Here is a 23,295-nt window from a genome sequence, read left to right on the forward strand (position 1 = left end):
CCTACTGCTCTGACAGGGCTAAGTGTGAGTCTGACAAAAGTTTTTAGGCAATGTTGCATTCTGCAGAATGACAGGACTTTGGCAATGCTATTGTGGCATTGTTGTTGTGATGGCCTGTTGCTTACTGAGAAAGTTAATGCCTTGATCTCTTCCCATTCTGTATTGCTAGAGCTATGCTGATAAGTGCTCTTAGGCCCTCAGTGGGGGGGGGGGGTGCATTTTATCTCCCATTTTTCTAGTTCCACAGGTGAGTGTTATGAAAGGAAAGAAGGTACCTTTTAAGAAACTAAAGGCAGCTACTCATTTTGAGTGTGAAGAATTGTGAATTTTCTCATTCCTGGGGCCTGTTTTCATTCAAAGATTCTATAATAACCTATTAAAATGATCCACGTATATATATATGTCTTATATCACAAACTTTATCTCATTTGGACCCACAAGAATCCTATGAACTTGTTTTTTAATGTACACATGATTATCACATAAATACTTAATATCTGTGACTTATGCTAAGATATAGAATGGACTAGTTTACAGCAGACCAAACCTGTTGGCAAGATCAACCCGAAGACTAGATAAAACACAGAACATTATTTCTCTGAAAGCTATTATTTGGAATTCAAATTGAATATCGTATAGAAAGGAGAAATAAAACCTTGGAAGAAGTTAAAATCATATAAAATCTTTAGAATTATTCATACAAAATGTCCAGATTCAATTATAAATAATCAGGAATGATACAAAAGAGGAAATGGATTTTTTAAAAAACTGTAATTAATATATATAAAAAATGGATAAGATGGAGAATTTTAGCAAATAAATCTATAAAAGGAATCATATGGAATATCTAGAAGTAAAAAATATAAAAACTAAATTTTAAAAACTCAATAGATGAATTGAACACAAGGTTGGGCATAGCTGAAGAAAGGATTAGTGAACTGGAATATAGTTTGGTAGGAAATATCCATATTGAAGCATGAAGGAGAAATGAGGATAGAATATACAAACAAGTTTGTGAGACATACAGGAAGCAGCAAAAAATCCAGTGTATATGTAATGAAGTCACAGAAAGATAGGAGGAAGAGAATAGAGCTGAAGCAATATTTGAAGCAATTATGACTTAGAAATTTCCAGACTTCAAGCCACAGATCCAAGAAATGCTATGAACTCCCATTAAGACAAATACAGAAGAGCTCAGACCCCTCCAGACATGCTACGGTATGAGGTCTAAAATAGTATTTCACAAAAATGAAGTATACCCAAACCAAATTTCTTCACTATGGAGCCTGTGAGTGAGGATGAGGAAGAAAAAGCAGGAAGCACAGAGCAGGGATATAGCAAAGCTGCTAATGGGGGGGGGGGGGATTGGAGGGAATGGCTGTAGCCTCAGAGGTTCATTGATCCCCTCAAACGTCTCTTGAAGACCTATCACTCAAGATAACACAGAAAAATGACTAAGAGTTTAACCTCCCTTTTATTATGGAAAAAAATAACCGCAGTAATTCCTACTTAGAACTATTTATAGTTCTAAGAAAAGCCAACTCTGTTGAGACAGTAAAGAGGTTTGGTTTATCTAAATGAAAAGTCTGGCAGCAACAAGAACTATAAGCATGGTTGGATGTAGTCATTTAAACGTTAAAATCCAAGATTTGGTTTCTTTCTGGCTCTCTGCTCTGCTGTACATGGTGCTGGCATCATCTTTAGGCTCTACCTGGTGGTGCCCCAACTACTCCAGGCACTTCTTCTGCAGTAACAAAATAGCTATGACAGCTATGCTCATCGCATGTTCACAGCACTCTCTTTTGGCCCATCCTTCCCAGAGGAATTTCGCTAGCTGAAAAACCGTAGTGGATGTCTCCACTAGCCTCAGACACTTAAGTTGGATTTTTATGTCCACCTTTGAATCAAGACTGTGATTAGGATAACCATGATAGTCTTCAACTAACCAGAGGCCAAGCTTGGAGTTGGAACTGGGGGTCATTCTTACCAAACCACAGCACCAGGATGGGGGAAGAGTGGTGCCCACCAACCAAAATATTGTTGCTATCACTAGAAGGGGATAATGAAGAGAACAATCACCAGAGAAGAAATGAATGATGGAAGCCAAAATAATAATAGTAATAATAATAAATTCCAGTCATCTGCATGGCCCATGAGGCCCTTCAGTTCTGTTACTACTTAACCCACTTCTCTTCCCTTTCCATCCCACATCAACAAGACTCCCCTCTCAGCTATTGCCTGAATGCACCAAACATTCCTCCCTCCCTTGTGACCTTTTGTCTTTATGGTAGCTTTCTCCTGAAATGCTCTTTCTGCAGACATTTGCATACCTTTGTCCCTTGTTTCTCAGGACTATTTGAATGTCCCTTCAAGAGGCTTTTGGTGAATTCCTCCCTAAAATAGAAACTGCCAAGACTTTCCAACCCCGTAACTGGCTGCAGTTGTGTTTCTAGCACTTATCACTACTTGACATTATTTTACATATCTATCTGCGTGCCCTCACCACTGGAATGCGCACTCCATGAGAAGATTCTGTCCAGTTCATTGTTGTACCACAGTAAGCATTTAACAATGGCTGTTGAATGAGTGAATGCATTAGAATCCTAGACTTAACGCTACCTCTATTGTCTTAAGCAAGAAACTGAACCTCGTGTTGCCTCAGTCTCCTCCTTGGTAAGATGGAGACAATTTCTACCTTGCAGGGTTATTCTTGAGATTAAGAAAACACGTGAGAAATGTCTGGCATATATTGAGATATCTGACATATATTAGTTTCCTTCTCACAAAAGTTCATTCACTAGGTCCAATGAGGCCAGAAGTCTTTATTTACATCAGTTGCTTTCTCCTGTGGCTTCACTTTAGAATTACCTAGAGAATTCTTTAGAAGTTCTGAGCTGGGTTCTCACCCCTCGAGATTCTGATTTAATTGGTCTGGTGTGCCGTCCAGACACTGGTAATTTTTAAAGCTCCCCAGGTGGTAGCATATTAGCAGCCAACACTGAAGACCACGATTTCAAGTCATTAGTGGAGGGGGGTGGGGGCAGGGAGGGCTGGCTGTGTGACTATCAGAATCCACTGGAAGCCCTGTAAAACCTGGCCCTTCCAACACCTGGAAATCTCTAGAAGCCAGCTTGGCTTATTTCCTCCAGTACAAATCATCAACTGGCAGACTAGACAGATGGTTATTATTTATCCTTCCTGCTGCGTTAGAAAAAAAAAAAAAATTAGTTCTGCCTCGGGTTTCTCAAACCATTTTTACATGTGCAAACCATTACCTCTTTATATGCTCATAGGTATTAGAAGGGAGAAAGGGAAACTTGAGAGAGACCAGAGAGACTAGCCTGTATTTTCTTCTAATGTAACTTAGAGAAGTGCAGACACCAGAGAGAAACTGGCCTGGAACAAAGACTAGGTTCTAGCTCTTATACTAAAAGGGATAATGTACATGAACAGTGCCCAGAAAATAAACAGTGCCCACATCATAATTAATGCTAAGTCTCGTTTTCTGGGGAAATGAGATTTAAGATCATATAATAATGATAACACAATAACAAATAATAATACCTTGCATGGAGCATCTTCCCCGTGTTAAGTATTTTCTCTCAGTAACTTTTTTCTTTTGAATCGCCACAATATTATTGCAGACCGCTGGTGTCATGTCCTTTCCACAACTGACAACGTCAGGATCTGAAAGCTTGCGGTTGGTTAAGGGAAGGACCAGGTTTAGCACTCAGGTCTGACACCAAAGTTTATCTTGCCGCCCTTATGCTACGCGCTGCTTCCAGAATCCTTTTAACTCTCAAACTTGATCATTCAGAGTAATTGGAACCTTTTCTCACCGGCAGAAAGCTTTTCTTCCACATACTGGGTGAAATAAGCAGGGGCCAGCGCTAGTAGGTGATGATGGGTTCCCATGGCAAATTTTCAGCTGATTAAATCGGATCTGCCTCAGAGGGGCTGCCTGAACTGGCTATCATGATTCTCATTAAGCATCTATTAAGTCTTACTCTAGCATCTGGGTTAGGTACAGGGGAATAAAGAAATGAAGAGAAGAAATTCCTCCTCCCGTAGGACCTGAAAAGGAATTAGAGGAATAGAACTATATATTCAGTGGCTTTATTTCCTAGGCTCCAAATCAGGGCACCTGGTCCTTCATTTAGTCTAACTGAGTACTTATTCTAATGCTGGGTAATGAAGCTTCAGATATCATGAAGTCACCTTACCTTCATCAAGAGACTGAGGGAGAAGATGCGTCATGGCTCACAGGTACAATATTAAAGGTGTGACAAAAGGCTTTTTCATCTGAAATGTAAGTTAATTTACATGAGGATCCCCACGCAGGTGCCGCTATTAGTTAACATTTATTGAGCACTTGCTGTGTGCCAGGAGTTTGCTTTACAGTTTCTTTTCTTTTTATTTTTAAATATGAAACTTATTGTCAAATTGGTTTCCATACAACAGCCAGTGCTCATCCCAACAGGTGCCCTCCTCGATGCCCATCGCCCACCCTCCCCTCCCTCCCACCCCCCATCAACCCTCAGTTTGTTCTCAGTTTTTAAGAGACTTTACAGTTTCTAGTCCGTTTGATCTTCACACTAAACTCTGGGCAGCACTATCCAGCTTTTACAGAAGTGGGGACTGAGACACAGTGGTGACAAGGAACCTGCCCAGGACCACGCAGCTGATAGAGACGGGAGCCGGGACTCCAACCCAAGGCCAGAGCCTCCACTCTCCACCTTTCTGCGCAATGTATTGATTGAACCATTTTTGTTGAAAGTAGTGAGACCCCACTCAGGAACAACAGCTATTTGTTAATGGCATATTTGAACAACGCACTAAACATCGAAGCTGAAGTCCCCAGAAATCTGTACTGTGTGGTCGTCACATGGATTTGTGAAACAAATGAGTGAGTCACCCAGTGTGATGGAAGCCGCTAGTGATGAATGGATGATACACACAATAAGCCTAAGAGGATTTCAGCAGAAAAGCCTCGTGTCTTTTTCCTGCATCCTAAGGAAATTTCTTCTATTCGTGAAGGCAGCAGCCTGAGCAAGTAGTATCTGGGCAGTGGAACCCCCTGGGTTAGGAATGATGTCCAAACCTCTTCCTGTACAGCACTTCTGAACACTGAAAGGAGCAAGGAAGGCAAAGCTTTTACCGGAGGCTTGAGGCACACACCTGCATGGAGAGAGGGGCAGAAGTTCCTGCTTCTCTGTAAAGAGGCAGAACCATGGAAGGAGGGCCCTTGCCACTCTCCAAGCTGCAAAAGCCCTCCCGATTCAAGGCGGCGCTATGGGCTGTTGTCTCTGCTTATCTGAAGCAATCTGCCCAGCATCACCAGCAGCATCACTTTTACCTGGAAACTCCTATTCACCCCTCAGGTCCCCAGTTTACGTGTACCTTCCTCCAAGGAGCCTTCTCATATCCTCCACTGCTCTCACCGCTACCTCAATATATGTTCAAATATTTTCACATTTTCCTTTGTTGTGTTTCTGGTACTTTGTAACCAAATAATAACTTGGAGTGTCTGCTTCCCTTTCGTGAGCTCCATCAAGGCAGCTACTGGATCTCTTTTATCTACCAGTAGATCCCTAGCACCCAACACAGTGCCAACCCCATAACAGAGCTTCAACATTCTCTTTGCCTCTGTAGGTATGTGTATGTACTAAAATGAAGAGGCCAAACTAAACCCTTCGGTTTTTTTCTTTCTTGTCCAGGAAAGAAAGCAAAAGAAACCTCTGCCACTACCATGCAGGCTGAAGCTGCTAAGATATCTCAAGGCAGAACAGAACATATGGTATGCACCTGGCTACCCAGAGCTTGGGGAAGGGCTTCAACGATCCTTGGCCCTCTATTCTCTGATGCTGGGTGGGGCCCTCCCTTCTGGGTTTTTGATTTCCACCCAACACCTTGATGTCAGGCTATCTTTGACTTTGAGACTCTCTTCCAACAGAGGAGGGAGGAAGAACTCTGAGAGCGTGGGTTGGTTCCTGTCCCAGCTGGTACGCACACAGATCTCTCTCAACACGAGGTGAAGGGCCTGCCATCTGCCCCCAAGAAACTGGACTTGTAGCATGGATACAGGTGTCCTTCCAAAGCCTGTGACCAATCCACCAACTGCCATCAAAATAAAAGATGGTTATGAGACCTATTTTAACATCTGAAGTCCAGCTTCCAGAAACTGAGGGTGACCTTTTCCCCAGACATCACATTTTAAAATGTAATGGGCTCTTTGATTTAAAAAAAAAAAAAAAATCTGGCAAGCAGTTAAAATCCGCTTTAATATTCCCAGCACTTAGCCAAAAGAAGATGCAGACAGAATTGAAAAACAGCCTGAGTTTTTCTGTTGTTGTTGTTTTTTAAATGCCCGGATTAGAACATAATTCATCTTAAAATGACGGGAGGCCTCTTCATGCACTTCACACTTTGAAATATTTTAGAAAATAGTATCCATTTTGGCAAGCCTCTTGCCACGCAAGAAACAACAGCAAATGCTTTTCTCCTTGAGTGTTAAGTCTGTTGTGAATAAGATTATAAAAAATATACTTTGCTCTTTTATTTTGCCTCTTGTTTGAGGATTTTGCTGCATTTCTGCAATAACTGATTCTTCTCACATTCCGGTATAAGCAGCATTCACTGCCCCCATTTTTAGGGAGTGAAATTGAAGCAGAAGTTTGGTAAAGCAAATTTCCTATTTTCCCAGAGAAAATCGTTTCTTCATCCCCTTACTCATTCAGTAAACATGTCTTTAGAACCAAGTATGTGCCAAGCCACTAACAAGACCTTGACGATCCACAAATGACTACCTCACAGACCCGGTCTCTAGAACTCTGGTAGAAGAGAGAGACACTGTAACAATCACAATATCCTGGAATAAGTGCTGGGATGGATAAAGGGGCTACAAAGAATCACCCCTCAATCCACCTGGAGCTTTGGGGAAGGCTTCCCACAAGAAGTGAAATATGTGTTGGGTCTTGAAGGATGTGTAGAAGTCCAACCAATCAAGGCATGAGTGGTAAGAAGGGCTTTTACAACAGAGAGAATAGTATGTAGAAAACACAAAGGCATTATTTTTTTTCTGGATTTATGTGGCTGGAAAAAGATGAGAGAAAAAGATGCATACATAGGGCCGAAAGAAAATAAACAAGGACAAGAACTTGGATGGCCTTATGTGCCAAGTAAGGAATTTGGAATTGATCCTGATAACGTGGGACTAAAACAGTATAGGATGTGTTACTTACTTGTTGGGTTGAGCCTAATTCGGGTCCATACAAATCCCCCCTTTCCCTGCCTTTAGTGGTCAAGAGACTGTTGAACTATCTGAAGAAATACAAAGTTATTTTAAATCAGTTTCTCAGATCCAATGACCTCTTTGAATTCTCTACAATCATCCACCAAACTCTATGCATGTGTGCCTTTAGCTGGGTAGATTATCTAAAGTGTTCATCAGATTTCTAAAGTGGTCCAAGGCTCTAAAAAGTAGAGTCCTGTTTATTTACTTCATGAAAACTTTCAGCTGTTTCTTAACACTGATTTTATCGGGCAGTGGCTACCGCTTAGCCCTCTGCCCTCTTCCTCCTGCGAGGCGCCAGCCTGGATTCCTGTGGTCCCCTCTCCCCTTTCCTCCCTCACCCCCTTCCTCTCCCTGGCTCCACCAGGCACTCAGAGCTTTCTGAAGAGAAATGAGCACCGGTCAGAAAAAAAAAAAAAAAAAAAAATATATATATATATATATATATATATATATATACACACACACACACATATATATATCAAAGAGGAATTCTTTTATATTAATCTCTTAAAATTTGCTGGTTGCTGGTCATCCATATGGGTTCAATTTCATATAGCATTCTATTATTGCAAACAAACCAATTCTTCATATTCCCCAGCAGCAGCTTAATCCATGTTTGTTAACAAACTCAAAACTTGGTTCCTTACTGCAATTTTTATTTTTTAGAGCTTTGGGATTTTCACAACTTGTATATGAGAAGTTTGAGACAAAGGTACAAAACTGGAGAAATTCAGATACTTGAAAATTGGGGGAAGCACAGATATTATACCAAAGGTAGAGGAATGATTCTATGGCAAATAGAACCAACTCTAACAATGAAATATACTGGAAGGGTAAACAAGCATATTATGCTGCCTAAGGATAGAACTGTAACAGTGTGCCCAATTCAGGGACTTGGACATCATGTCTTCCTATATTTTTTTCTCTTCTCTCTGCCATCAACTTCCTACCCTCTGTCTATCTATCCTTCCGTCTAACTATCCATTTATCTGTCTTTCTCAACAGACCATCTTTTTTGCATTTCCAATCCACTGAGTGGAAAATCTGCTGCAGTTCCTACCTCCCACACAGAATGACTCTGTTTTTCTATCTCTCTGTCTTTAGCTCTCACAAATAGTTCCCCAGTCACTGGAAAGTGTGTTTATTGGCCCATTTTGCATTATTAGATGCCTCGTCCTGCACCATGCATGTAGATACATGGTAATTCTCTCCACAACCATGTAGATAGACAAGATGGGCAATTCCTGGAAAAGTGGGGTTGATCAGATGAAACAATAGATGCCCACTCTCTGTCTTCATGATAAGTGACAGAATGTCTTACATGGCATGGCGGGGATTCATTTGTCTACCTGTTCTAAAGGCATCTCTATTTTGTGCAGGGCGCGGGGTTAGAACACCACAGTGAGCTGGACATGACCTCTGCACCCTCCTCCTAGTTTTGTGTCTACCATTGACTGTCTGATCTTAGTAAGTCACTTCTATTCCCTGGGCTGCTGCTTCCTTTCTTAAATGAATAGGACAGACAGATCGCAGAGGTGATTTGTGCTTTGTTAAAATGAGCCCAGGAGCCTAAGATCATATCAGTGTGGTTTCAATCACTTTTCATCAAGAATCTCACACTCATGATGCAGAAGTTTTCCCACCAAGAAATTATAAGCATTGCCTGAAGCCCATCCCCTCGTGTAACCCCACTAGTATAAAACAGAGTAGGATGTCATGAAATGTCTCAGTTACAAAAACCTTTGTTTTGTGTAAATCAGAAATGTAAACTGAATGAAAGTCATGATTTCACTCCTCTCTTAAAACATACACACACACACACACGCACTCAACATAGTAGTTTATATCCAGCAAGAATTGGCAGATATGGTCCTATGGCACTGAGGATTTGAAACACATCCTCTAGCTTTACAAAGCCAGACCTTGCAATAAATCTTGCTAGCTGTGTGGCCTCATCTTTGGCCAAGAGACTGGAGGAGCTCTTTGTGGTGAATGTATTGCCAGTGAGATGCCTGTGTTGTTTTGGTAGAAAATTCCAGAAGAGGAGCTGCAACCAGAAAACCCTCCTGCTGAGATTTCAGCCCCCAAAGATCCCCTGAAAGCTTTGAAGGTCAGGCCAATCTCACAGCCTTTCGTGACTCCAATGATGAAGAACGAGCCTGAAGAATATGAGACATGGATTGACAGGTTCAGGAAGCTGGAAAATGCCCTCTACCTGTGTGACCTGACTAATACAGGTGAAGTGGGACGCTTACAGTGGATACACCTTTCTATTTGTGTTCTAGTCTGGAAGTGGACACCTCCTTCTCTCTCACTTCTTACCAAGTACAGTTTGTATAGAAACCACGTGCACTGGCACTGGGATCACAAGCAGGAAATACAAAGATGGATCAGAGTCAGACGTGAATCACCCACCAGTTTGCTTACAGTTTCTTGTGTCTTTGATCCTCCTCCATCAACTCCTGGAGTCCAACCCATAATCCAATCTTGTAAACTCCTGACTGAAACCTTCGGCGTGCCCACTGGCAGAGGCTGAACTCCAAACTCCTTAGCAAGGCAAAAGCTGGTTCTGTCCACCTGACCAGTCTCTTCTCCTTCAACTCATTATTCTCTCAGCATATCCTACCCTGTCATAATGAAGAACGTGTCTTCCTCAAACACGCTATGCTTTCCCCTGTGGCTACTCTTTTTCTAACCCTATGCCCAGACAGTCTGAGCTGTCCACCTCTCTTCTTCCTACCTTACCCACTGCCAACTCCTCATCTTGTCCGCCTGGCTAGCTCATGCCTAAACACGTTTTATGTTAGAACTCAGGCTTTACTCCTCTGAGACTCCCGGGATTTCCCCAAGAAAGATCTAGGCCAATCTTTATCTGGCCTTCTAGACTTCTTTAACAACCATTATCCTGTTTGATATATTGTATTTTTTTTATCTGGAGACTTACTACAATATCACCAGTAGACTATATTCCTTTTTTAGCTCTAGTACCTTGCATAATTCTATTCAACTTTTTAATTTTTTTTAATGTTTATTTATTTTTGAGAGACAGAGCACGAGTGGGGGAGGGGCAGAGAGAGGGAGACACAGAATCTGAAGCAGGGTCCAGGCTTTGAGCTGTCAGCACAGAGCCCGACGAAGGGCTCAAACCCCGCAAAATGCAAGATCATGACATGAGCTGAAGCCGGACACTGAACCAACTGAGCCACCCAGGCACCCTTATTCAACTTTCTTTTTTTTTGAGGGAACAAATAAATGAATGTAAATACATAAATAAATCCAAGATGGAAGGTGATAAATACCATTACAGTGTGCTATGTCGGCATTCAGAGAAAGGCGAATTCCTTCCTAGTGAGGTGATCCGGGAAGGTTATGCTAGTGTGAAATTAACCGTTAAGGATAAAGCACAGTTTACGTACAAAGGAATGAAATAGACTTTTCTGGCAAAAGTGCAAGTTACCCAAGCAAAGCGTTATGTGTGAAGCTCAGTGTCAGAAGTTTGGTTTGGAAAAAAGACAAGGGCTATTAAGAAGAATGTTACATGATAAAGGTAGAAAATATAAGATTCTAGCTCCAAGAAGATCTTAGACGCCAGACCAAGGAATTTGGATTTAGATCAAAGGGAATAAATAGCACTGAGAGTTTCTAAGCAGAGAACTGGTATGATGAAGTCGTATCTCAGAAAGACCCTCAATGGCTACGTGCAGATTTGAGGAGAAACTGAAAGCAGGGAAAGGAGAAAGGAGGCTATTGCAATGTCCTAGTGAAAATGAAGGCCAGGTCAAGGTCAGAAGCCTGGAGAATGGAAAAGAGGGAGCAGATAGAAAAGCACCTGGACTGAAATCATTGTACTTAATTACATTCTGTGTTCATGATGAGTTAGCATATTAAATGTGGAGCCTAAAGATATGGAGCTCAGGGGCGCCTGGGTGGCTCAGTCGGTTGAGCGTCTGACATCAGCTCAGGTCATGATCTCACAATTTGTGAGTTTGAGCCCTGCATCGGGCTCTGTGCTGACACCTCGGAGCCTGGAGCCTGCTTCAGATCCTGTGTCTCCCTCTCTCTCTGCCCCTTCCCTGCTCATACTCTGTCTCTCTCTGTCTCTCAAAAATAAACAAACGTTAAAAAAAATTAAAAAAAAAAAAAAGATATGGAGCTCAGAGAAGTAGAGAGCAGAACGGCAGTTGCCAGGCAAAATGGGAGATGTTGATCCAAGAGTACACACTTTGAGTTATAAGATGAATGAGTTCCAAGGATTTGATGTTCTGCATGAGGACTCTAGCTAACAATGCTGTATTGTATACTTGAGAGTTGCTGTGAGAGTAGAGCTTTAATATGCTCACCACCACAGTAACAACCACAATAAAATGGTAATTGTGTGTGATAAAGGATACGTTAACTGACCTTAAGGTGGTAAATATTTCCCAATAGATACATGTATCACGTCATCATAGTGTACACTTTAAACTTATACAGTGGTAGGGGTGCCTGGGTGGCTCAGTCAGTTAAACGTCCGACTTCAGCTCAGGTCATGATCTCGCAGTCCGTGAGTTCGAGCCCCACGTCAGGCTCTGTGCTAACACCTCAGAGCCTGGAGCTCAGATTCTGTGCCTCCCTCTCTCTCTGCTCCTCCCCCGTTCATGCTCTATCTCTCTCTGTCTCAAAAATAAACAAACGTTAAAAAAATTAAACTTATACAATGGTATATGTCAATTATATCTCAACAAAAGAAATAGCAGATGCATTAGTACTCTCTAGAAGTAATCGTGTAACAGTAGCAATGGGTGTATTTTCATTCACTGTGTGTTCTTGTTTCATTTTGTTTTGAATTTCCAAATCACTTAACTCTAGACCACATAAAGTGTAATTACCATATAATACCCAAGGACTTCAAAGAATTCTACCAAAGAGAGGGGGAGAAAAAAAATTAATGAAAAACTAATCTAGCTGAATTAGAAAATCATTTATTAAACATGTGTTATCAGCCCAGCACTTTGTTAGAGGCTGAACCAGAAGGAAAACCAGAAAGGATAAGACATGGTATCTGGGGGCACCTCAGTGGCTCAGTAGGTTAAGTGGCCAACTTCAGTTTAGGTTACGATCTCACAGTTTTTGAGTTCTAGCCCTGCATCAGGCTCTGTGCTGACAGCTCAGAACCTGGAGCCTGCTTCTGATTCTGTGTCTCTGTCTTTCTCTGCTCTTCCTCCAGCCTGCCTCTCTCTCTCTCTCTCTCTCTCTCTCTCTCTCTCTCAAAAATAAATAAACATTAAAAAAAAAAAAAGACGTGGTCTCTGGCCTCAAGGAGCTTTTAGGTCTGACACCAAGACTAAGAGTAGTTAAATGCTGAAAAACAAACATTTTCAAGGACAACATATAGTAAAGCATCATAATTGAAGACACAAGAGTTAGAGTCCAAGGAAAAGAGAGAAGAGATGAAAAGAAGCTCATCATCTAATGTGAGCTGAGTATTCAGAGAGGGTTCCATGGAAGAGAAAACTTGAGTGAGCCTCCCAGACAGAGAAGCTTTAGATAACTGGGGAGGATGCTCTGAGTTGAAACCATCTTCCACAAAGCTTAGAAGATTTCTATTGGATTGGATAGTGAAGTTGAAACCCTACTGTGAATCCCAAGTCCTAGGATAATCCTCTACCCAGTGTCCACCAAATGTTCAACCAGAGCAGAGCACAAGAAAAGCTAAGATGGATAATTTACAGATGATACTGGAGAAAAGGAGATTAAAAGGCTACTGAAAGGGTGCCTGGGTGGCTCAGCTAGTTAAGCTCTTGACTTCAGCTCAGGTCATGATCTCATGGTCAGTGAGTTCAAGTCCCGCATTGGGCTCTGTGCTGACAGTGTGGAGCCTGCTTGGGATTCTGTCTCCCTCTCTCTCTGCCCCTCCCCTGCTTGCTCTCTATCTCTCTCTCAAAATAAATAAAAATACATTTTTTTAAAAAAGCCATTACTGAAATAATCATGAGCCTAGGTATTCATAACTAGAGTGGTGATGGGGTTACAAACAAAAATAAACAAACAAAAAAACATCAGGTGGAGAGAGAAGACATTTCTAAAGAAACAAATGCTAAGTTGCAGTGATGGATGATGGATCATAAACTCGGTTGCTAAAAGACTCCCCAATGGCTGGGACCTTTCTCATACTTCTGAACTCTTCTGAGGAAAAACAGAGTTTTGTTGACTTTGGAGGCAGACTCCAGCAGATTTGAAATGCCTCTCTCATGGCCTCTTCACTATTTATGCCTGTTTTCTCTGTTTCTATGAAATTCATTAGTTCCTTGTCAGCCAGGGAATGTGTCAGCCTGATCTGGGAACATCTAAAACTATCTTTAATGAGGAAAGAGGATTAACTGAGGTCATTTCATTGGTTTATTAACCACAGTATTTAGCTGACCACCACAGCCTCAATCTAGACACTGAGCAGATGATACCTACTTTGCCTATTGATGAATCACTGTTCTTTATTATGTGCAAGGAAATATGTAGGCCAGGGTGTTCTTCATTCAGGGTGAAGACAGACCATCCATCATCAAATTAGTGTTTCTGGGAACCTACTTTGTGCTTATTTTCTAACAGGGGTTGTCAAGAAAATATCCTTGAAGAGGAAGAATAAGAAATGACTGTGAATAACTGGTCGCGTTTTCTAAAGAAAAAAAGGTGGTTGGGATAAATGTTTGAGTGAATGGTAGATTTGGAATTTTCCCAATGAACTGAAGGCTAGATAGAAAACGTTTTCACGTTCAAGGAGGCAGAATGCAATGAGAGACCTCAAGGACATTCTTTGCATGAGTCTGGACTTTGCACGCACTGAATCACTAACTCTTCACATCAACCACATGCTGAAGGCATTAATGTCCTTATTTACGGAGGAAAAAGCCAACCTCAAAGTGGTAAAGGAATAGCCAGTGGGGAGTTGAGCCATAATTCAAACCCAGTTCTATTGGACTTCCCACTACACTAAACTCCCATGACACACCAGAAAGAACATGAGGTTTTGCTTGTTGCTTTGCTGGTTGTTTCTTTGTTTGTTTTTACCAGAAGACTTAGATTCAACTCCAGATTTTACTAATTGCTGCGCCCTGAAAGCCAGTATGTATATATGTATCCTCTGAGCCTGTTTCTTTATCTATAAACTAAGACTGTTAATAATAAAACATACCTCGGGGCGCCTGGGTGGCTCAGTCGGTTGACCGTCCGACTTCACCTCAGGTCATGATCTCACAGTTCGTGAGTTTGAGCCCTGCGTGGGGCTCTGTGCTGACAGCTCGAGACCTGGAGCCTGCTTCGGATTCTGTGTCTCCCTCTCTCTCTGCTCCTCCCCTGCTCACACTCTATTTCTCTCTCAGAAATAAATAATGATTTTTAAAAATTTAAAAAAATAAAATAAAATAATAAAACATACCTCCCCAGATTTGAGAAAGGATCAAATTACATTTGAGAGTTCTTTGTAAACTGTAGAATAAAGTAGATGTTAAAGGAAGTCTTATTATTTCTTTTATTTTGGTTCTGGTAGGACAAGAACAGGTTTTCAACCCTAAGATAGATTGTAAGGGTGACTTTATGCAGCTGTCCTAGGCATCCCCTAATGACAGTAAATTAGACAGATACAAATTTCAGTCAATGGACTCTTGTTTGACACTAGGAATCTTCTACCAATGGTAAAGCTTAGAAGATAGCAGAAAATGTCCCCATGCACACCAGTGGTGATTTCTAGATGTATTTTTTAACATTACTTTAAAAAAAAATTTTTTTAACATTTACTCATTTTTGAGAGTGAGAGAGACAGAGCATGAGCAGAGGAAGGGCAGAGAGAGAGGGAGACTCAGAATCCGAAGCAGGCTCCAGGCTCCGAGCTATCAGCACAGGGCCCAACGCGGGGCTTGAACTCACAAACTGTGAGATCATGACCTGAGCTGAAGTCAGACGCTTAACCGACTGAGCCACCCAGGCACCCCTTAACATTACTTTTAATTTGTGATTAAAATATAAACTAAATTGTGTATTTTTAAAAATTTTTTATTAAGATACATTCTTATATATTTTAAATAATGTTGATGATATAACTATTATAATCATCTTATAATTCTTGCATTAATGAGTGATTAATAGTTCTGGGCACCGTTCTAAGCTTTCATTATTTTACTGGTTTTTATACAATTTAATTATCCCTATTTTAAAGTTGAGGAAACTGAGGCTCAAAAAGTTAAAATACCTTCCCCAGCCAGACACTTATTCCAAAGTCCATGACTAATAATTCCAGAGGCAGAATATGAGGAAATGTCTTGAGGGATCCAACCTAGACCAGACCAAGAACAGCCACCCAACCCAGAGAACTGCAAAGATGCAATTGGCCAACTCAAAGAAAATTATTTCTGCCAAGATCAACATTCTAATAGAAGAGATAGACAATAAACAAACGGAGAGAGGATGGGACAGGATGGGACAGAACCAAACAGAACGAATAGAATAAATCACATTAGGACCTGTCTATAGTCCACTGCTAAGAAGACCCATCAGGGAGCAGTTCAGAGGAAAGCATCATGCTCAGTGGTCTTTGCTCATTTAAATATAAATAATACTTGGGGCGCCTGGGTGGCTCAGTGGGTTGAGAGTCAGACTTCGGCTCAGGTCATGATCTCGCAGTCCATGAGTTCGAGCCCTATGTCGGGCTCTGTGCTGACAGCTCAGAGCCTGAAGCCTGCTTTGGATTTTGTGTCCCCCCCACCCGTCTCTGTCCCTCCCCTGCTCATACTCTCTTTCTCTCTTAAAAATAATAAACATTAAAAAAATACATATGAATACTACTTGGCAGCTTCAACAGAGATAACAGGTACCCAGCAGACACAAACTCTAATGGGCTGGTAGTGATGTTTACAACATGACCCGGGGACCATCTCTGGCCTCTTTGAGAAAGAATCCACAATCGCTACCACAGCCCACACCAGTATAGAAGAGTAGAAGAACAACATGCATGAGATGTATCTTTAATCCCTATAAAAGATATTTAAAAGCTTTTCTTGACACCAGTGGTGTAGATCCCCCAAATTCAAGGAACATATTTAGGAAACAATCTGAGCCTCACTTAAAATAATCTCTTCTTCCTTACTCTATAATGTAGTGTAGTGGTTAAATGCATGGTTTTAAGCAACCCTGGGCAAGTGACTTACCATCTCTATGCCTCAGTTTCTTCTTCTGTAAAATGGGCTGTTGTGAGCATTAAATGAATTGCTACTGGTAAAATGTTTGGAGGCGTGCCTGAAACATGATAAATGGTGTGTGTGTGTGTGTGTGTGTGTGTGTGTGCGCGCGCGCGCGTGCTTGTGTGTGATTATTGTTATTGTTGCATTCTAGTTAATTTTTTGCATATCTGACTGTCTCATCTGGATCTCCCTGAGGTAAAAGGTCACTTCTCTAAATCTTCTATATTCCCAAGCGCATATCTGTATCTGACATATATGAGCTCACAATTAGGAGCTCATAAGTGAGTTCTTGATCTTTGCTGATGCTCTGTTCTACCTTTAAAACTCCTCTCTGCAACCACCAACATCCACCTACCCTTAACCTGGAAAGCACCTTGGCATTGATACACATAACACGTAAGTACCAGAGCACATCCTGTGATGATAAGCACTACCATCTCAACTATACAGATTTAGACTCTGAGCCTTGAGAAACGTGATGCTTTACCTGTAATCACACAGCAAGCTGGAGGGAGTCACAGCAAATACATTTCCAGAAAAGCATCAAAATGGGCTGTTTGAAACCTGCCTGTTTAGGAACGCGTTTGGCTACTTCCATAAGATAAAAATAAACCAGAAAAATTAGAAATCGATTTTCGCAGGCACTCCACCTGTTTTAAAAATTGGCTTTTAAAGTGTTATGGCCCCAGGGGCGCCTGGGTGGCGCAGTCGGTTAAGCGTCCGACTTCAGCCAGGTCACGATCTCGCGGTCCATGAGTTCGAGCCCCGCGTCAGGCTCTGGGCTGATGGCTCAGAGCCTGGAGCCTGTTTCCGATTCTGTGTCTCCCTCTCTCTCTGCCCCTCCCCTGTTCATGCTCTGTCTCTCTCTGTCCCAAAAATAAATAAACGTTGAAAAAAAAAATTAAAGTGTTATGGCCCCAAAGAACAAGCTTAATTGCTTTAGGAAGCCTAAAGTGTCAAAATATTAGCATTTTGTTTTTACACGGAAGTCATTTGAGCTAATAGATTTGTTTTCTCTTTTTTGTTTTTTCTTTCTTCTTTTCAAAACCTACCACCCACCCAACCCAATCGCAGGAGTCCTGGAAAAGGAACGGGCCAGACGCCTCATTCACAACTACAATCTCATTTACAACCTGTCCCTGAGCCCTCGGAAAATTCGACCAAGCCTTGAGGAGATTCCGTGCGGGAGAAAATATGCTCTTGGAGCCAGCACTCCAGTACTTAAAGGAGCTATGATAACAAACCCATATTGTGAGAACAGATGTTTCCTTTTTCTTCCTTTCTACCCAGACACGTGTTTCTCCCCAGCCCATGCATAGTGGTGGAGACACTGTCACAGAGTCAAGGCTGATGCAGCAACTGAAGATGCTTTGGACTTGGGCTTCATTTCTAGCTATGATACTCCCTGATAGGCAGCTCAGAGTGACCCGAGAAAACCAGGTTTTCCTCTCCTGAGGTGGCAAGAACCCAATTTCTTAAAACCCCCTTTTATTCCAATAAAGCTCCTTATGAACATTACACGATTTTTTTTTCTACCTTGCTGAGGAAACTTTGCTTTTGCAAACCCTGCAATTCCATAGAGTAAAAAAATATGCTAGATATTGTTGTCAACTCCCTCAAATGCCTGTCACATAAGAGACCTAACTATATCATTTTTGGATGTGTGATCCGCCTCTAGTCACTGTTCTAGGAAGGATTTCCACATGATAAGAAAAATAAAATTATTAACAATATGTTAATACTAAGGGTAGGAGCAGAATTCCAAGCAAGGTTTTCTGAACAAGTGAGATATTTTCTCTAGTACAAAAGTAGATGCTGTTACACTGTCCTTTTCCCAGAGTATAGGATAGAAGTTTCAATGAGTGACAAAGGGTTCTGAACTAAGTAACATCTTCTTTGCTCCCTCTGGCAGGAAAATCAAGCAAAAGTTTCCACCAGTCCCCATAGTTCTTCTGTCTAACTTTGCACCTCCCCCAGAACACACACACACACACACACACATCACACCACACAGGTAGAATGAGCTCACCAAAGGAATGCTAGCCTAGGACTTCAGAGACAAATGTGTTCCCAGAACCATCATTAACGTTGCGTGACCTGGATTCTGGTTTTCAAAACTGTGCAGGAGACAGGATGCAGGAGTTAGGTCAAGGGGAAAAGTAAAAAAGATCCCTGAGTATCCCTTTTTATCCGTTTTATACAGGGTGGGGGGGGGGGAATGTCTCATAAAGTCTTACAAACAAGATCTTTTTTTTTTTTTTTTAATTTTTTTTTTCAACGTTTATTTATTTTTCTTGGGACAGAGAGAGACAGAGCATGAACGGGGGATGGGCAGAGAGAGAGGGAGACACAGAATCGGAAACAGGCTCCAGGCTCTGAGCCATCAGCCCAGAGCCCGACGCGGGGCTCGAACTCATGGACCGCGAGATCGTGACCTGGCTGAAGTCGGACGCTTAACCGACTGCGCCACCCAGGCGCCCCACAAACAAGATCTTAAGAATAAAATAGTTTTGATTCACTAACATAAATGATCTCTAAGGGCTTCAAGTGTGAGCCTGCTTTAGTTTTTATAATCCTTGAGTAACCTCCAAAAATGCCTCTTAAAGCAGACTGGACCACCTCTCTAACATTCTAGAACCCTTGGACCCACTAGCCTTTTAGGTCAGAGAAGTAAGCAAACAAACATGGCTTTCTCAGACTACCAAAATGCCAAATGAGGAAAGTTAGAATATTAGATCAGACAATTCAGTATACGTTGGGCAGCTAATGTGTGCTGGGACCTGGAAATATTTTGTTTCATCCATCGCTGACAACTCAATATGGCAGGTTTTACAACTCCATTTCACAGATGAAGAGAGAGAGGCTCAAAGAAGTAAAGGGTAGAAGAGTTATTGACACTGCTTGTCTCTTGATAATTGGCCAGAGGGATAGAGCCTTCTGGAGAACACTAAGAATGCCCTTTCCACTCTACATCTCTGTGGGGAAATGAACTGGAGAGAGGGCTGGATGAAGGGAGGCCCTAAACATGAGGGCAGGATTATTAGACTCAATCGTGGGGTCCTGAAGAGCAGTGATCCTGCCCTACCCAATTCTTTGTGTGTGACATCTAGACTAGCTCCTCAGGAATAGCCTCAGCACCCAGCAACTCACACAGCTGGAGGGGACTCCGTGGACCTGGAATGCAGCAGAAAGGTGCCCCAGGGCTATGTGCATACCTTGTACTCCTGTAGAGCTCACTGACGGAACTTCTATAAGTGGGTAGCAATGGCCACATCTGGATCCACAATCACCCCACCGCCACTACCCACCCTTCAACAGAGAGCAGAAAAAGAATAGGCTTTAAATCAGCCAAAATCCATCTCCGTCACTTAGTAGGTGGTAGCTTTAGAAAGCTTTTAATCTCCCTGAGCTTCAGTTCCTTCAACTGTAAAACAGGAATAATAAAAACACTGAGTGTTTCACAGAAGTGTTATAAATGCTGAGAGTCATGTCATTTGGACAGTTCCTTGCATGTAGTAGAGATGGACCTTTCTTACGTCCCGTCCCTTAGCTGCGGAGCATCAGGATGCTTGAACAACCAACTGTGTGACATGACACAGGGACATAACGTTACCCCTATAGCAAAAACAAATTTTGAGATAGATCTGCCTTCTAGAACCAGGGGACAATTGTTTCTGGATCATCTCCTGTCTGGAATTGTCCACTACTTTACCCCAAGGTGTGTGTGTGTGTGTGCGCGCACGTGCGCGAATTTGCAAGACTTCCACTTTGCAAAAGCAAATACTCACTAGGTTTTCTTGGAGTAAACATTAAAAGAAGCAAAAGTCAACTCAATTCATAGAGAAAAGCTAAGATATCAAGGTGACAGTGTGACAGCAGATGTCAAATGAGGCCTTGCCATGAGGCAAACCATTGAACACAAACAGGAAAATGCTATGAGGTCATTATGTGTTAGAATATTGGTTTGACCTCTGTGCTAGGACTTCCCCATGGTTTACTTATGGAAAATCTGTTACCTTTCTCTCTTTTTTCCCCCTTAAGGTCAGTGATGTTTTGTATATTCCCCGTGACTGTGAACTTCTAACCCTGAGTAGAGAAACTCTGCTGTCTGTGGTCTTGACCAGCTTTCTCTAACAGAACCTTTTTACATGGGTGTCTGTGTGCAGTGGCCTGGTTAAACTCCAGTATGCCCTGGAGAGACTCTAGGTCAACTGTATCTGCCCCAACTGTCTGAAAGCCTTAGCTTCTAAAATGGGTCACTGAAGACACGATAGAAGCTGAATCTCACCAGTTGGACAGATTCCTTCACAGATGTGTGACCCTGAGCAATTCACTATCTCCCTCACAGAGTCATTCATGTTAAAGGAGATAATGGTACAAATTGCCCAGCTCTGTATCTGTCACGTAGACATGCTCCGTAAGGGAAAACTGGCTTCCTATCTTATTCTTATACAGTATTTCCATTTACCCCATTCAATGGACCAAACCATTAAATTCCTTTTCCAAGTACAGACCACTTCCAAGCCAACAGGTGGCTCCCTGATTGTGTGGTCCTGGAAGGCAGAGACCGTGCCCTACACATTCTTATTCTTGATTCTTCCACCTGCCCTGACTCCTCATAGTAACCTAACTATGCTGGCATTACTACTATGCCCATTGTGCAGATAAGAAACTGAGACTCATGGTGGTAAAAGGTGCTTTCCTAAGGACCAACAGCTAGTGAGTGACTGAGTCAGGATTAGAATCCAGTGCACAACTTCAAGCCCAACAGTGCCTTGCCGGTCACCATTAGAGCGAATTTTCTCTAGTATGTGTGGTCTGTCTCCCCAGCAATCTGGAGGTCACTTCCAGAAAGGGCTAAGGTCTTCCTCACCTTCGTCTCCAGCACAGAACCCAGATTCACCCCCAGGTGGGCACCTGGAAAACGTTTGTAGAATGGAGCCCCCGCGTGAAACGTTTGAAGCCCTGGGGCTTTCTGCCCTCTTCCAGCTCTGCCAGCTTCATCACTGCCTTTTGGGGACTGAAATGAAGGGTGTTTTCAGGACTCTTGGCATCCTGTGTTCACACAAGCAGAAACACAACTGTATAGATCACGCAATCCAAAGAGTTTGCTAAGTGCTAGCTGACTCTTCAGAGGAATTTCCCAAGATCATTAAGAGAAACAATACAGGGTTTGATATTCTAATTGGGATCAGCAACTGGACGGCTTTGGAGCTGGCCAGAGAACTGTGAAGCTCTGCAAACAAATGCTGGCCTTTCTTCTCTTTCTCTCCTTGCCTCCCCCTTCGTTAGAGCCCCTCAGCTACAGTTCCAACGCTCCTTAGCAACAAAGGCCAGGGTTCCCAGAGCTGGGGGGCCTCAGGAATGCCAGCCACTCCTCTCATTAGCATTCAGGGCCCCTCATCTGCCTGCACAGTTAGCTGTGGGACCATGCAAAAGGCAGTGGCTTGGGGGAGGCCCAGCATTTAGCGTGGCTTGTTGGGAAATGGGAAACCTCCACAAAGAGTTTCCAAACAAAAGGCATCAATATTATTTGTGGAGCCATCAGACTGCCTGGAGCACAATATGGCTCTGGCTCAGCCACATGCTTTCTCTCCAGGTTCTGTGCGAAGGCTTGGTGGGGACTTCCTAGACACAACATGGCCCTGAATGCCAATACATTGGAAGGTCTCCCTCCTCCTCCCCTGTCTGCTGTCCAGTCTCTCCTCGGACTCAGTTTATCCAGGTTGGGCAATGGGTAGACTCTTAACTGGCAGTGAGAGTGCCCAGAGGAGGGGAGTTGATGGAGGATAAATGGTCAGATGGTAGGACAATTCCAAACAGATGGTGCCGCTAGGAATGCATTCCAGACAAATTCACAAGCAGATTGAGCTCTGACGAAGACTTAGCCGTTGGAGAACAGTTGGTGCCTTGTACCAAGCCCTTGCTCAAAACACACATCCTGCTCTCCCATACAATCTTGAACAGTTCCATGAGGGAACCCCTACCCAGGTCCTGTCTCACTGGAATTCCAAAGTACTGATCAATAGGCCAATCACTGGAAGATTCCAACCAGCAAAACTATTTCTCAACATTCTCATGTTGTCTCTGAGCAGAGTTTCTTTCAGACTCCTTAACGTTTGAACACCTTCAGGGATGTGGACCTCACTACTTTTCATCTCTAAGACAATTCCTGCTCCAAAAAGCTCCAATTTGTTCATCTAAAATTGGTCTCCACTTTAGGCTCCTTTCTACCCTCCCTTGTGGCCAAAGAGGATGTAAAGTTTGATCAGTCAATGCAACAACACCTGCACTAACCCTGTGCCTGGCTCTTCTAGGTATCAGGGATTTAAAAACAAACCCAAAAACAAACAAAAAAGGGAAAGATAGAAAGAAAGAATCTCTCTTCCAGACCTGATTCGAGTTGGGGAGAGAGCTCAGGAAGGTGCCCTTACTTACAAAACTTCCCAGGGGTGCCTGGGTGGCTCAGTCAGTTAACGATCCGACTTCGGCTCAGGTCATGATCTTGCAGTCCATGAGTTTGAGCCCCACGTCAGACTCTGTGCTGACAGCTTGGAACCTGGATCCTGCTTCAGATTCTGTGTGTCCTTCTCTCTCTGCCCCTCCCCCATTAGTGCTCTGTTTCTCTCTCTCTCTCAAAAAATAAACATTAAAATATTTTTTGAAAACTTTCCATAATCATACGCTGACTTACACTCTCCATTTTTACTTTCCAATGTGTGTACCTCTGAATAAACAGCCCATCCCATATAAGCCATCTCAATCCCGGAATAACCCCACCAGCTGCCCTCG

At 42.5% G+C, this 23,295-nt stretch overlaps 1 protein-coding gene across 1 annotated transcript in view; it reads left to right on the plus strand.

Annotated features, from left to right (window-relative positions):
* CUNH1orf87 (chromosome unknown C1orf87 homolog) overlaps positions 1–17,739 on the plus strand; it is a 79,679-nt gene extending 61,940 nt beyond the window's left edge. The window contains 4 exon segments of the mRNA XM_047083505.1: positions 5,718–5,797; positions 9,324–9,531; positions 17,578–17,660; positions 17,662–17,739. Coding sequence (XP_046939461.1) covers positions 5,718–5,797; positions 9,324–9,531; positions 17,578–17,660; positions 17,662–17,739 — 449 coding nt within the window.
* Positions 17,740–23,295: the final 5,556 nt, after the last annotated feature.

This window comes from Lynx rufus, unplaced genomic scaffold (genome assembly GCF_022079265.1).
Source record: "Lynx rufus isolate CCGP_SWC_20201006 ecotype Redwood Valley unplaced genomic scaffold, mLynRuf1.p SCAF_2, whole genome shotgun sequence".
NCBI classification, from domain to species: Eukaryota; Metazoa; Chordata; class Mammalia; order Carnivora; family Felidae; genus Lynx; species Lynx rufus.